This window comes from Macrosteles quadrilineatus, unplaced genomic scaffold (assembly GCF_028750875.1).
Source record: "Macrosteles quadrilineatus isolate MER2022 unplaced genomic scaffold, UCM_ALF_1.0 Scaffold_2__2_contigs__length_208266976, whole genome shotgun sequence".
Taxonomy (NCBI): domain Eukaryota; kingdom Metazoa; phylum Arthropoda; class Insecta; order Hemiptera; family Cicadellidae; genus Macrosteles; species Macrosteles quadrilineatus.
In genome coordinates, this window is record NW_026542595.1 from 31,316,430 (window position 1) to 31,330,948 (window position 14,519).

A 14,519-nucleotide genomic window follows, 5' to 3' on the forward strand; every position below is an offset into this window, starting at 1 on the left:
GTGAAGTGACGAGTCGAGTATTTTCTTGACTCGAGTCAAACTCGACTCACGACTATGTCAACTCGAGTTGCAACTTGAGTCAGACTCAACTCGGTATCATCGTGAAACTTCGGCTTCCATCGGTCGAGTTCGGGTCGACTCGCAGCGCAGCCAATAGTGTTATAGTTCGGCGAGTCGGCTCAACTCGCATTCAGCCAATAGTGTTTACGTTTCGCGAGTCAACCGAGTCAACTCGTTACGTCCTGAGTTCGTGTAGCTTCGGCAATCTCCGTACGAGTTCGTACCAACTCCAGTTGTGAAAGAGATGACTCAAGTTGACTCGACTCAGGTCTTGACCCGAGTCAACTCGTTACGTCCCGAGTTCGTAAAGCTTTGGCTTTCTCCGTATGAGTTCGGTTTCTTGACTCGCTTTGAGGCTGTAAGCCAATAGCGTTTAAGTTTTGCGAGTCGGACTCGTTACGTTCCGAGTTCGTGTAGCTTCGGCAATCTCCGTACGAGTTCGTACCAACTCCAGTTGTGAAAGACATGACTCAAGTTGACTCGACTCGGGTCTTGACTCGAGTCAACTCGACTCGCCAACTCAACTCGTCACATCACTAGAAAAATTTACTGCGAGAGAATTACATTTCTGTTTAAATCCGCGGAATGATACAAACTTACTGTTTCGTAGGAATAATACGACTTTATTCCCGGGAACGACATGGGAATTTTTGTATCAAAGGTATACCCGGGATTGATATGGGAATTGTTGTACAAAAGGCAATCACACCATCTCATTGGCAACCCTGCAGTACTGCCAACACTGTCATTGCTGCCAACCCTCAGACTTTCATTCTTCGGGTGTACACTGTACAGCCCACCTCCATTGCCGTTGTCTATTTTTCTTTACGCACTAATAGGTATAAACCAATAAACCTTAAGGATCCATCTTGGGTCACTGACGATGGAAAAATGAACAAAGTTCGCAGCAATGACCACCCCCACCACGGACATCATAAAAAACTAGCATTCCGCTCGGCTGAGAAACTGCATAAAAGGGACATCGATTCCGCCCGACGATTCCGCCCGACCGAAAATGTCGTGCATAAAAGAGGCCTTAAATCTAACTGGATGGTGAACAATGTCAGATAAATCACCATATGCTTTCCAATATATATATTTTAGTAAAATATTTTTTCCAATTTATACACATTTTCTATTACATACGATCAAAAGGAAATACTAGTAGTAGAAAGTAATATTTAAAGCAATATAAAATTAAATTAATTTAACATTTTCTGGTAACGAAGTATCACATTGGCTTGTGTGAATTTACTTGATTATTTTAGTCTCATCAACACGATAAAAACACACTTTTTTATGACAGCCTCTTTACCACTTATCTAATAAATTTACTGAAATTTCTTTAAGACATACTATTAAAGACCCCAACATATCACAAGAAACAATGTTACATGCTTTGTCAAGGCTTTTGTAGCTAGGCTACAAAAGAAGCAAATTTGGCTTTAAAACAAATTATCTCTCTGTAGGTGTGTATCGTAGCATAATCATATTTTATGTTCTGTTAACAATGTACATTACAGTACAATAGCGAAAAAATGTTAAACTTAAAAAATGCATATTTATTTAATTCTAGAAACTAAGCAACATTAGGCCAATAGCAATAATTAATTGAGAAACCTAATAGACATTTTCTGTTCTACATCAGTCCTTTCCAAAGCTTTGCAAAACTCTTCAAATGAAATCATCTGGTCACCACTTTGGTCTGCCTCCAGAATTGTTCGCTCGGCTATTGATGTCAGCTGTTCCTCACTAAAACATTCAAATAAGTCTTTTCATCATCATGCAGCGAAAACGTCTGTTTTCAATACATGCGTTACAGGTCTAAGCTATAGTGACCTACCATAGCTCTTTCCCTTTCTAAGAAAAAAAAATGCTGAATATGCTTAACTATAAGTTACTCCATTGATTTTGCTGAGGAAAATAATTTGATTGATAAAAGTATTATCATTTTGTTACTTAGGTTGCATTGAGTAGGCTACATCATTAAGACCATTTACTGTATTGTGTTGCGGAGTAATAAAGGTTGCATCTGACTAATGGTAAGATCTGTAAAGATATAACGGTAAAGGCATGTTCATAATTTGCGTCTTGTGAATGAGTTAGCCAAAATGAAGCAGTATAGTGCAATATAAAGTTTATACATGAGCCTAATTGTAGGTCTATATTTTTTAAACGCTATCTCATTTTCAGACTTATGAGGTTATACTCAAAAGTAACTTTAGACCCTTATGATGAAATCTACTATTTTGCACTATATCGTATTTCTATCTTCTTCTTGATTCTTGATTCTTAATAACACATCTGGCAAAACCACTGAGTGGTGTTTTGTAATAGAAGGAAAATTATAGTGGAATAGAATACAATACAGAATAGGACCGAAACCAGTTCGAGTCGGGTGGGGCGGGGCATGCGGCATCCAATCAGCTTTTAGAAAACTGTCCACTGTTGCCAAGTTGTGCCACGCACTCAGTCTCTGCCCGATATCCGACCTGTGCGTTTCTAGTATACCCTCCTGTTTTGCCAAGAATTTGTCTATGAACTGTGTTTCGCCCAATGAATACGGAGAACAGTACGCGACGTGGACGACCACGAGTACACGTGAAACGTTTGCGATATTGTAACGTCGGACGTGGTGTTCCTTTACGTTCCTTTACATAATGCAAATATCTTGATAGGCCTATATAAAAATGTCATTGTCCCTTAAAAATTTTATTTAAGTTTTCATACTTCAATATTTTATTTTCTAAATATTTTATGTAACAATTTCCAGTGCAATGTAATAATATTTTCTGATAAAAATAGTTATGTCATTTTGGCAATAAATTGGCAGTTATGTTATCTATTTCCCTTTTTACCTGGTATGTTTTTTGAGGATTTCTAGAGTACCTACATTAGAAGTTTTTTTTTTGTTATAGAAGAGTGAATTTTTGTCAAGTTCAAGATAATTTAATGGAACATAATACCATGGAAAAGGAATTAGACAGCAAGTTATAGGCAGCATGTCTTGTTGGCTAGTTCAGTTCCTTCTACTCTCTCCGCATTAAGCAACTTTATTTGTTTCTGAAGTGGCACAAATAAACTCAAGGGGCTTCTCTTCCGCCTCAATTTCTAACATCATATTGGCTTCAACAATAGCTTGGCACATGAACAGTGGTTACATCTACTCTACTGTTTAACTATTTTTACTCATGTAGCTATTAGTCTAGGGCTTAGAAAAAACAATTACCTGATATTGGCTCCAACCATCATATGTAGGATTGCTAAGAGCTCATCCCTAGAGATCATTTCATCATTGTCCAGGTCGTACATCTTGAAAGCAACTAAAAACAATTAAACCTTGGTTATGTTTCTCTAAGTTAAGGATAGTAGGTACCTAAGTTTTTGTGTATAATTTGGATTTGAAATCAATTTAACCACAGTTATTCAGAAAACTATTATAGACATCATGTATGGCAGTGGCGTAGATACGGGGGGGGGGGGGGATCAGGGGGATATATCCCCCCCTTCAACCTATAATGGGTAAAAAATTGTAATAACATTAAAAAAAAAAATAATGTTTTAACGTATGCAATGAAATAGTGAATCTTTTTAATTTTACTTCTATTGTATTAAGCTTGTTTTTCGTAAGTATACTTTCAATATCAATAAATCGTAAATAAACTGCAATGCCAGTGAAAGTAGTATGGTTTTTGCGCGCGAAACAGAGTACAGACACAAGTCACGGAAGGTCAACAGCCTATCCGCCCCTCCCCCTTCCACCACCACTTCACCTTTTACACCTACCTGAAATAAATCGTTTTAACGTGAGCAATAAAATAGTTAATCAAATGTCATGCCTATTGTACTAAGCTTGTTTGTTTGTACGTATACTTTCAATATCGATGAATAAATGGAAACAGATAAACTACATTCCGGTAGCCGGTGGGGTGGGATATTTGCGCGCCAAACAGACGTGAGTCACCGGACGTTCCGCGTTCAACCCAGTTCAACCGCCCATCGACACCCTCCCCCTCTACCTCAACCCCGTCACCCACACTACGCTTGATCTGTCGTCTGGTGTTAATTATTGTGCCAGTGTGTTTTTATGATTTTCGTATTCCGTGGTGTCTCATGAGTGTTCTGAGTGTCTGTGAAGTAAACTGATCGGGGTTTTCGCCCCGAGAAGAAAAGTTCGATGGCGTTAGCTGGTGTGGCAATGGAACAACGAAGTTAAGTGATTTTATTACTCGCCTTTGAAATCATTTTTTTGAAATAGGCCAAGTCACGTTATAGTATATTACGTTACTAGCCCTGAAAATAAGTGTTTACCGGACGAGTGTGGTCGTTCCCGTGCGAGACGAGGTCGAGTACGGGATTATTATACGAGTCCGGTATACAAATTTTGGACGAGTTACGTTATATTGTTTTAAAATTATAAAATTAATTTTTAATTTTTAAAATTAAACTGTCATAACATAACCTAACCAACCAGACTTGCTGATAATATAAAAACTAAATAAGATAAAAATCTAATTAATGATTACTTATAATTTTTTAATTAATTATAAAATTAATTTTAAAATTTAGTATTATAAAATTAAACTATCATAACCTAACCTAACCAACCAAACTTGCTGATTAGAAAAATGTGTTGACAAAAAGTTAGTGCTGCCAGCGGGATTTGAACCCGGGACCTCCTGAACACCAATCCGAAGCGCTACCAACTATGCCACGAACGCCGCTGAAATCACCTCGTTTCGTTACGGTAATCGTGTCGCCTCAAGAGAAGACATTAGCCACTAGAGATATGACGTCACTACACCTTTAGCCTTAGTCCCTCCCGTGTGCCCATTCCATATGACCACCAACTAAAGGACTAAAAATCACTAGTCGTAATCTCTAAGAGAGGTTATGTTTTTGTTTATAAACACTCATTGCCACGCAAATACAGTGTATAATCAGCTGATTGGTGACCGGTAAAACTCATTACAGTACAGTCGTACGCAATGAAACCCCATTTGATTAAGCTGGCGGCAAACAGCTGTTTTCTGGACTAAATCCTTGCGTGGGAAGTTCATCAAAATAGTGTTGTGTGGCGTAAACATATTAATAAAAATATTCAGTGTTAAAGGATAGAGAAACATAACGTTAAATGTTATCATATAACGAAAAGCCTAGCCTAAGTACTTTAAAAATAAATGTAATAAAAAAACTAGTCCACCTGCAATTAAAGCAAAAAGTTGCAACAAAATAGCATAAAATGTATAAAGTAGCCTATTAACACCAAATTTCACTTCCTAAACGCTTAAAAATAGTGTTTAGGGAAGTTATTTTTCTCTAATTTTCCGGGGGAGGACCCCCGGACCCCCCTTGCTTGCTGCAGACCCCCCGGTATCCCCCCCCCCATTACAAGAGTCTATCTACGCCACTGATGTATGGTATCCTGGTTGTTTCTTTAACGAGCTAAAGTGAAAAAGATTCAGTTAAGCCAAATAAACAGATCTAGTGTCTATTTTGTTAGTCTTTCCACTCTGTTCGAATGGTATCCTAAATGGTTTTCATAAATAAATATATTTTGCTTCTAGTAAGCCACGTTTACACTGAAGTGTACGACAACATGATTAGGCTAAGACTTTTCTTGATATCAGCTGTTGTAAAAATTGTTTCATGTCGTAAACACTGGCGTAAACATGTTTTTTGACCATGTGCTATCAACAAAATAAATGTTAACCTCGAATGTTGACAATACTCTTTGATCTGTTGTCGACATCTTTTTGTACACAAAATTCCTGTTATAAACACTAAAATACCCCCGCCATAGCAAACCGGCAGACTAAGCGCTTTTCCAAACTTGCCTGATTTGATTTTCAATTAAATCTATATCAATAAAAGTTTAATGAGTACCTTGAGTTGCTGCTACAGGAAGGGTAATAAAGTGTGTTTTTTAAATAAAATATTCATAGGTTAGTATAAAATAAATAAGTTTGCCAAGTTTGATAAAAATATATCCATAAACAAGCAAACTACAACAGGATATATTTTTGGTACGGTAATAACAAAATATATCCTTATGTAATTACTTATCCTCCATAAGAATATCATAGGAATTTTAAATAAAACAATTTTTAAATTTCCTTTGTAATACCTAATAATTGCTTACAAAAACACTTCACTGTACCAAATTATTTGTTTTTTTTAAGCTCTTCAAAATGGTTTAGAGAGAAATTTGAAAATGTTATGTTATGAGTGTCAAAAATTATAAAAATCAAATTTACACCATTAATCCCCCCATAAAACCCTGTGCCCATGATCCAATCACGCTGGTTTGCGAACTCGTTTAAAATAAACATAGGTTTACAAGTTTGTACCAAACTTAATTTAAATTGGATGATTTTTGTTCAGATTATTATGCTAACGGACATATATACAGTGTGATTGAAAGTTCTGGAACGGTGTACCTAATATATTTTGTACTGCTATGGATAAAGTAATGAGACTTGGTATATCAATAATTAATAACAATAAATGTATACTCTTTTAAAAGCTATTGTCACTTTTTTATCATTTAAGGAGGTCCTTAAATCAGCCATTTTGAATCTTTGAATGGCTGCCATTTTTTACTCAGTTATGTGCAAACTATGCTTACGTTTATAATCTTCTTCCGACTTCTAAGTATTAGAGAGACCTTTGCACTGGTTTTAGTCGTGTCCACGGTCGCCAATAATGGATATATCAAAACTAAATCGTAGTAGAGGAGTCATCAGAAGAGCATTCACTAAAACAAGGACTGAACTTGAAGGTATGATTAGTAGTGAAGATCGGGATTTAACTAAGATTGAAGCTTTAATGGATGTTTTAGCTACTCAATATGAATCCATAGCGAAACATGACTCAGAAGTGTTTGAACTCATGTTGTCAACTGAAGTAAACGACAATGACGGACAAGGAGATAGGCTGAGACTAGCTGAGTCTCAGCCTAGCCACTTCATAGTAAGGGCGAAACGTCTGGCAGTGAAATACAGCTGACGACGCGGTTGACGCCAAAAACCATCACCATGGATTTCAATGCTACTGCTTTTGTTGACATTCTGCAGTCGACTCGGCCAGCTAACCAAAAGTGGTTAGCGGCCAAACTAGTACAATGTACTGTGTGATTTTTATTTTCTAGGTTATTGCAGATCATTTGTAAGTTAAAATAATACATATAATCAATAGTTTAAAGTACTGTATTAGTTTAAAGAAATCACATATTATGATATTAGGGTGTATTACTTTACTTTCAACAGAAACATTCCTAAAACGTAATTATTGCTTTCCGGATGGAAATAAAAATTGGCATGTATTTATTTAGGCCTAAAACAACCTCGAATAACCTGGGGGCTTGGATAATCGAGAGTGTACTGTATATCAAAATGATTTTTGCACCATAATATTGGAAATGTCATCCCTATTGCAGTGGTAGCACCCGTTTCCTTGTAGGCAAAACATATATCCCTTGTTATAATTTGTCAATACATACCGTGTTTGGCAGTTTTGTGACGCATACATAGTGCAACTGACTTTGCTCAAAATTTTTGTAAACTTTCATGCTTAATTACAGTAATCCCTTTGTGAAATAAAGTTTATCTAAGTAACAAAATGCAAGTTTATAATCTAATCTTTAAAATAGTATAAAAATTATTCCATTTTACAGTAGTTTTTAACAATTTATTTGAAGTTAATCAAAAACTTACAAAACGCAAAAATTATTTTAGTCGCCACCACTACAGAAACCACCTATCATAGTTAAAAATCGCAAAAATTACAACTCATGTACTCAATACTTGAATCTACTTCCTGAACTGTTCCAAATGGCTGTACTGTTTTTTTTTTCCAAATGGCTGCCAGTTGGAGGGTTAAAAACATTAAGCAGCCTATAAATTAGGTAGCCTAATATTAGGTCTCAATTAAAATAAAAAAGACTTACAGCGAAGTTTTTGTTCCCTTGAATTCAGTTTGTTGTCTTTAGACTTTTTGATTGGTCGAAATCTTGCCAAAACTTGCATGAACTGTCTGAAGTTGACCCTGTCATTGCCAGAGTCTCCGAAGAAAGCATGAACGATTCGATCTCCCAAGGGATTGATAGCAAGCTCTGGAATACGGAGGAAATCCTCTCTGCTCAGTGTTCCACAATCTCCTCGATCCAGACTTGTAAACCGAGAATACAGACGTTCTATCTGGTTAGGTGTAACTGCAAACAAGAAATATTTAAACATACCAAGACCAGTTTGTTTAAATAATTCATTTGAGGATACATTGTTCTTTTACTTAATTCGAAATTACACTCTAGACACAAATTTTTAATCATACAGTATCTGGAAGTTTCATAAAATCAATAAAACGTAGTATTTACTAAGTGATCATAGACGAGAGATCGCGATAGAGTGATGCGGTGTACGACGGGTGAGAGGGTAGAGAGCGGGGTGTACCACACACTCGCGCCGATACTGTGCTGTGATTAACCCTCTATCCTTGCTTAATTAACAGTCTTCCCGGAAACATGCTCTTGCCTGCTTCAGAACTAGTTTGGTCCGCATGATCTATTCGCGATACAACATGCTAAACGCGAATAATTGGAATATTACTTGTACCAAACTAATAGTATTTGACAAAATATGACATATAATAGTATTGTATTATAGTTATAGTAGTTTTAGCAAATTTCCCTATAGGGAAGTAGGTATTACCGTAGGTTTTGATGCCCCCAGAGGCCAAAAACACCATTCGTTCAAATTGTTATATGTATATATAGGCCTATACGTCTGTGAACGCAATAACTTGAGTAATTTTTGTCCGATTTTAATGAAATTTGGCTTAAAGGTGTAAGGCGATAAACTTGAATGAGTTCGCGAACTAGAATGATTGGACCAGGTGAACGGGGTTTTACAGGGGGTTTTATGGGCTAAAATATGGTTTTTCTCATTTTTGACCCTCAAAACACATTTCCCAATTTCTCTCAAGACCTTTTTAAAGAGCTTAAAAGATCAATTTATTTAGTATATTTGAGTGTTTTTGTACGATTATTGGTACGGTAACAGAAAAAAATTAAAAAATTGTAAATTTAAAATTTCCATTTATTCTTATGGAGAATTGTAAAATATTGTAGTTTGCTTGTTTGTTTATAGATATATTTTGATCAAACTTCGCAAATTTATTTATTTTATACTAAGCTATGAATATTTTACCAAAACATACACATTAACTAATTAGTTTCCTTGTAGGTACTTGTTAAACCTAATGCAATTTGAATAGATTTAATTGAAAATCAATTTACACAAATGGAAATCCGCTTAGTCAGCAGGTTTGCTGCGGCGGGGATATTATACTCATAAATATGGAAGATCTAGTCCCTCCAGCTCAACTTGTTCTCCACCAAGACAACGAGGTATTTCATATTTACATAAGTTAGATAATTTCGGGCATCACTCACCTTTTTGAAAACACGAGAACTCAGAACTGAAATGTTTTGAAACCTCGGAACTGAGAATTTAAGTCTATTATTTTATTTGTATTTTAAATGTGTGTTTGTGTTTTCATGTAGCCTAATATGAACTGTGGTAACAAAGAACTGAGATCTCGTATTTTCAAAAAGGTGAGCGACGCCAGAAATTATCTATGCAAATGAATTGATACCTTCATCTAAAAGACCATGTCATTTAAGATAAAGAGAGCTAAAAACTCTAGGCCTAGTGAAGGGTAGGTTATTTGTCAACATTCTGAAGAAAGAGAATTTAAATTATAACTTTGAAATTTATTTGGAAATAACCTAACTTATAATCAATATTATTGAGAGAGTTTTTTGACTATTAGGTAAGCTTCAAGTGGACTGATGCTTCTGGCTGGGTGTCATTATGTAGCCTAACTGATTTGGCAAAAACAAGCACACAGAAACCTGCCATAAAATCCTTTAACATTCCTTTGGTATGATAAGCAATCAAGTAACAACTAAATTTTCCTTTTTTTTGCTGCCATATTCAGTAAAATGTAAGTAACTTAGGCTTAAAAGGAGTAGGTTTACCAACATTCTCATAAAGCATTCTGAGCCTGAGCTAGTGTAATCAGGAAGTATGACTTCTTGACCTTAGCCTAGATTTTTAAAGTTGTTACTTTAAGTACTAGTACTGATCGTGGCCTACTACAGCACATGCAGGTTTTTTTATTGCAATTAAAAATGGCATATATTTATTTATTGACATTGACAAGGTGGTAAAGGAAAGACTAAGGCTTAAGTTTTAGTACCACAACAAGTAAAGTAAACAAGTTAACGTCTTGAACTTACATCCAGTTTCTTCTTGAATTTGAGCGATTTCTTCTTCTCGTAAGAGGAGAGAGCTCCTATTTCCCATTGTTACAACAAAATAGTAATCTTAACTATTTATCAAAGGTTAAGGTATGAACTACAACGTTAGAATTAACTGTTTAAAGATTAAAACAATAAGTTGGGAAATGTGAACAACAAGCAGACAACTTACTGGTGACACAGACAAGGGAATATAAATGACAACCGAACCGACGCGACGAAACTGACACTGACAGCAAAGAAATCCAGTGTGTCCAACACAAACTCAAAGAAACAATAAATTTCTTAAGTTTTTCATACGCCATCAGCATTAGGCGTTATATTCTATTTCAACAGTCATGGCCAGCTAGCTGGTAAACATTAAACATGGATTTCTAACGACACGGCCACCTTTTACTAATGTCTGATCGTGTAATATCGGCAGTGGGTAGGGGCACGAATACTTGAAATAGGGGCACATCCAGCATTTGTTACGAGTACATTGGGACCGAGCCAGGGCTCGGTATAGTTTATTTCTATTGTACCCCTATATCGAGTATAATCTCCAGTGTAACCTTTGCCACGGCCAACTTTAACTACAGGACACGGCCTTGTAGAAATGGCAACGTCGCAAGTGGTGTTGTTTAGTTACAGACGTCCCATAAGATAACATGGCAGACAGGTGACATCAGCTCATTAATTCGCACCTTATTGATTTAAATTTTAATTTATGAACGTAAATTTATTAAAATATTGAAAATAAAACATACAGAATTGAAAACCGAAACAACATTAATTAAAAATTTATATCTGTACTAAGCGGAGTCAATATAGTCATAGTCCAGTAACCAATCTTTCGTAAATACACAAATACCATTAGCTGCTTCTAAACAAAACAGCTGTTACAACACCACTTGCGACGTTGCCACTTCGAAGGCCGCGGTCTGGAGTTAAAGGCGGCCGTGCATGGCGTAATCCTGTAATCCAACTACTCGGAGGTCACGAATTGTGGATATTTATAGGCATGATCTGTGGACTTCCTGGCGTGGATTAACGTATCCGCACTAGTGAGTATGACTATCCGCAGTACTATCCTGATAATTAGACCAATTGGTTGTAATTACAAGGCAAAAATGTGGTTCGGATTCCACAATAAACTGTAGGTCCCTAGGTTAACATTGGCCTTGGCTGTTGGGCTATTAATTAACAACAACAGCTGTGTCTAAGAAACATGTCGGCCTTAGTCATGATCAAGACTACAAAATATCGCCATCGTCACTCATCTCCATTCATTCATATTTCAAACTTGGCAATAATAATGGTTACATACCTTACGTCGTCAATCCTAAAATAAGTCTATGGCGACTAGTTTCGAAACATCAAGAGTTGCATCGTGTCCGTCACCGCGGTACTTATGGCCGGCCGCGCACTCATTTTTGTAAATAGTATGTGTCCGTGTTCGTGTGTTTATGTTAAATGTACTGTGTATAATGACGACGACTAGATGTCACAATGTTTTTAAAAGGCAAGAGGCTCGACAATGAAACCTTGATGTTTCGAAACTAGTCGCCATAGACTTATTTTAGGATTGACGACGTAAGGTATGTAACCATTATTATTGTCAATAATCAATCCTGGAGGCAATGATGAATAAATTCAAACTTGGCTTAAAATACCTACTATAATCGTATGGTCGCCATTTCATAAAAAGATATAAACATTTTTTTACCAGCACAGCAGTAGCTGTTCCCTTGAAATAAATACTGAAGCTGGAACTGCTTGAGCTTGAGGTAATTTTCAACAATATTTTAATTCAGCCGACAACAACAAGATTGACGTCACACCATTACAGCCAATAGAATGCTCTCATTTCGTCCGTATCGAAAAACTGGTGCTGAAATAAAAATAATTTTAATGACCACGTTAGTGATTCACGTAACAGCAATTTTAGCAAATTACCCTATAGGGGGAAGTAGCTATTTACCGTAGGTGGCATGGTAAGACGTAGGGCCGGGACCGATTTAATTTTTCATTTTGGTGTCCCCAGAGGCCAAAAACACCATTCGTCCAAAATGTTTTATATATATTTGGGCTACTATATATATATATATATGTGTGTGTGTGTGTGTGTGTGTGTGTCCATAAACATGATAACTTGGGTTGTCCGATTTTGATATAAATTTGGTTTGGAGGTGTAAAGCTGGGTTTTCCTAGGCGCGGGTGGAGAGAGGAATTCGGAGAGTGGAAAAGCGATTAACATGGCTTTCCGCTCCACTTCTAGGAAAACAGTAACATAAATTACCTAAGACAAGAGGAGTCCAAGTCCGCTCTCCGCGTTCCTCCGCGCTCCGCTTCCACGACTAGGAAAACTCAGCTTTTGGCCGGATAAACTTGAATGAGCTCCCGAACCATATGATCGGACCATGGGAAAGGAGTTTTACGGGGAGGGGGGGAGGGGGATTATGAGCTTAAAAAACAAATAATTTACTTTATCAAAGTGTTTTTGTACGGTAATTGGCTACAGTAAAAATAAAAAAAGTTGTAAATTTAAAATCGTCATTTTATTTTTATGGAAAATATTGTAAATTAATTGTTGTCTTTTGCTTGTCTATAGATATAATTTGACTAAACTTTTCAAATTAATTTATTTTATACTAAGCTATCAATATTTTACTAAAAGACACACCTTATTTATTTGCCCTTCTTGTAGCAGCAAACCTATGTACTCGTTAAACTTAATGTCATTTAATAGATTTAAATGTACACATTTATAGTGCAAGTATTATTAAGTAAGCCTCTCTGTATTATTTTATTAGGCAATCAACTTATTTTATAGGTACTTATGCATCTTGCTTGTAAACCTTTTATTTCCGTAGGTTGATTATTGACATGATCTATTGCATGAATGTACTATGTATGATGTTTAATGATCGAATAAATCTATAACTTATTCCTATCATCCAATCAGGCAAATGGAAATTGGCATAGTCTGCCGGTTTGCTGTTGTAGGGGTATTTTACTATATGTGATGTGGAAAGCGAATAGGGACCTCTTGTCGGGAATTTTCGATTTTGAGTTATGTATATATATATTTGAATTCCTTATTAAATTCCGAATTACTTTGTGCAAGTCCCATGCATCTAAGATTTTTATGTTAAAGTTATAGGACTTTGAAGTTGTGTTATGGAAAAGGGTCATTTTGAGAAAAAACTATTTTGAAAATTTCAAATACGCATAAAAACAGTTTTTTCGTATTTAAGAAACGATTTTGGTATCAAAAGAAACTTAAAGTGTCTTCTATGGAGGCAATATCAATTTTTATCTTAACTCATGGTAGGTAGTTTTCATTTAAAAAATTATTTTATCGAAGCAGGTCGTAAAAATCAAAATTCAGAAAAGGGACCTCTTGTCGGCCCCATATTAAGATAAGAAAAAGGTACCTCTTGTCAGGACAGCAAAATTTGTGAGATATTTTATCCTCCGTAAACTGAATATTTGTTGTAGTTCTTTAAATTTGCACTAGAATGCAGGAGAATTCATTTTTTAAGTCTGTTAATAAATTGAATAGGAATGGGAGCTCTTGTCGTTTTGGCGTAATAACATTGAGCGACAGAAGTCCCTTTTCTCAGACCGTGCAGAGGCTAACAAAATGATTTATTTCGACCTTTTACATCTTCAATTCGATATTTTAACCAATACTGTCCTGTTCTATGTTAAATGAATGAGGTATAAAATGGAGAAATAATACCCCCGCTGCAGCAAACCTCATGTCTAAGCGAATTTCCACTTGCCTGAATTGATTTTAAATAAATCTATTTTTCATCACTCCGTAACGAAAGTAACTATTTTCGATAACAGCTGACATCAATGAAAGTAGTCGTTTCCCAAGCTCTAATTTAGGGCGAGGGAAAATCGATCAGCTGATTTTCCCTCGCTCTAAATTTACTTTCCCTCGCTCTCAATTATTTCTCCATTTATTCACTACGTGTGCTAGTGTTTTGTTACGGTTTAATTTAATGATTTGAATCAGCTGTATGAATTGTTAAAAGTTGTTTCAGCGAATTTCCCATATAGGGAATAAGCTATTACCGTAGTACTCATGGTAAGACCTGGACCCGGGACCGATTTATTTTTTCGTTTTGAGGTCCCTAGAGGCCAA

The 14,519-nt window shown here is 36.0% G+C and overlaps 1 protein-coding gene across 1 annotated transcript; it reads right to left on the reverse strand.

The window, feature by feature from the left end:
- Positions 1-1,140: 1,140 nt before the first annotated feature.
- LOC128986361 (calcineurin B homologous protein 1) lies at positions 1,141-10,599 on the reverse strand. The gene is made up of 4 exons (XM_054406703.1): positions 10,361-10,599; positions 8,009-8,272; positions 3,290-3,383; positions 1,141-1,812 (listed from the first exon to the last, which is right to left on the reverse strand). The coding sequence occupies exons 1-4, from the start codon at positions 10,425-10,427 to the stop codon at positions 1,668-1,670; spliced, it is 570 nt and encodes a 189-aa protein (XP_054262678.1). The 5' UTR covers positions 10,428-10,599; the 3' UTR covers positions 1,141-1,667.
- Positions 10,600-14,519: the final 3,920 nt, after the last annotated feature.

Coding starts and splice junctions, on each gene's coding strand:
- LOC128986361 (XM_054406703.1), bottom strand. CDS start 10,427: ATGGGAAATAGGAGCTCTCTCCTCTTACGAGAAGAAGAAATCGCTCAA. Junction 8,273..10,360: donor AATTCAAGAAGAAACTGGAT/GTAAGTTCAAGA, acceptor TCTTGTTTGCAG/TTACACCTAACCAGATAGAA. Junction 1,813..3,289: donor ATGGTTGGAGCCAATATCAG/GTAATTGTTTTT, acceptor TGAATGTTTTAG/TGAGGAACAGCTGACATCAA.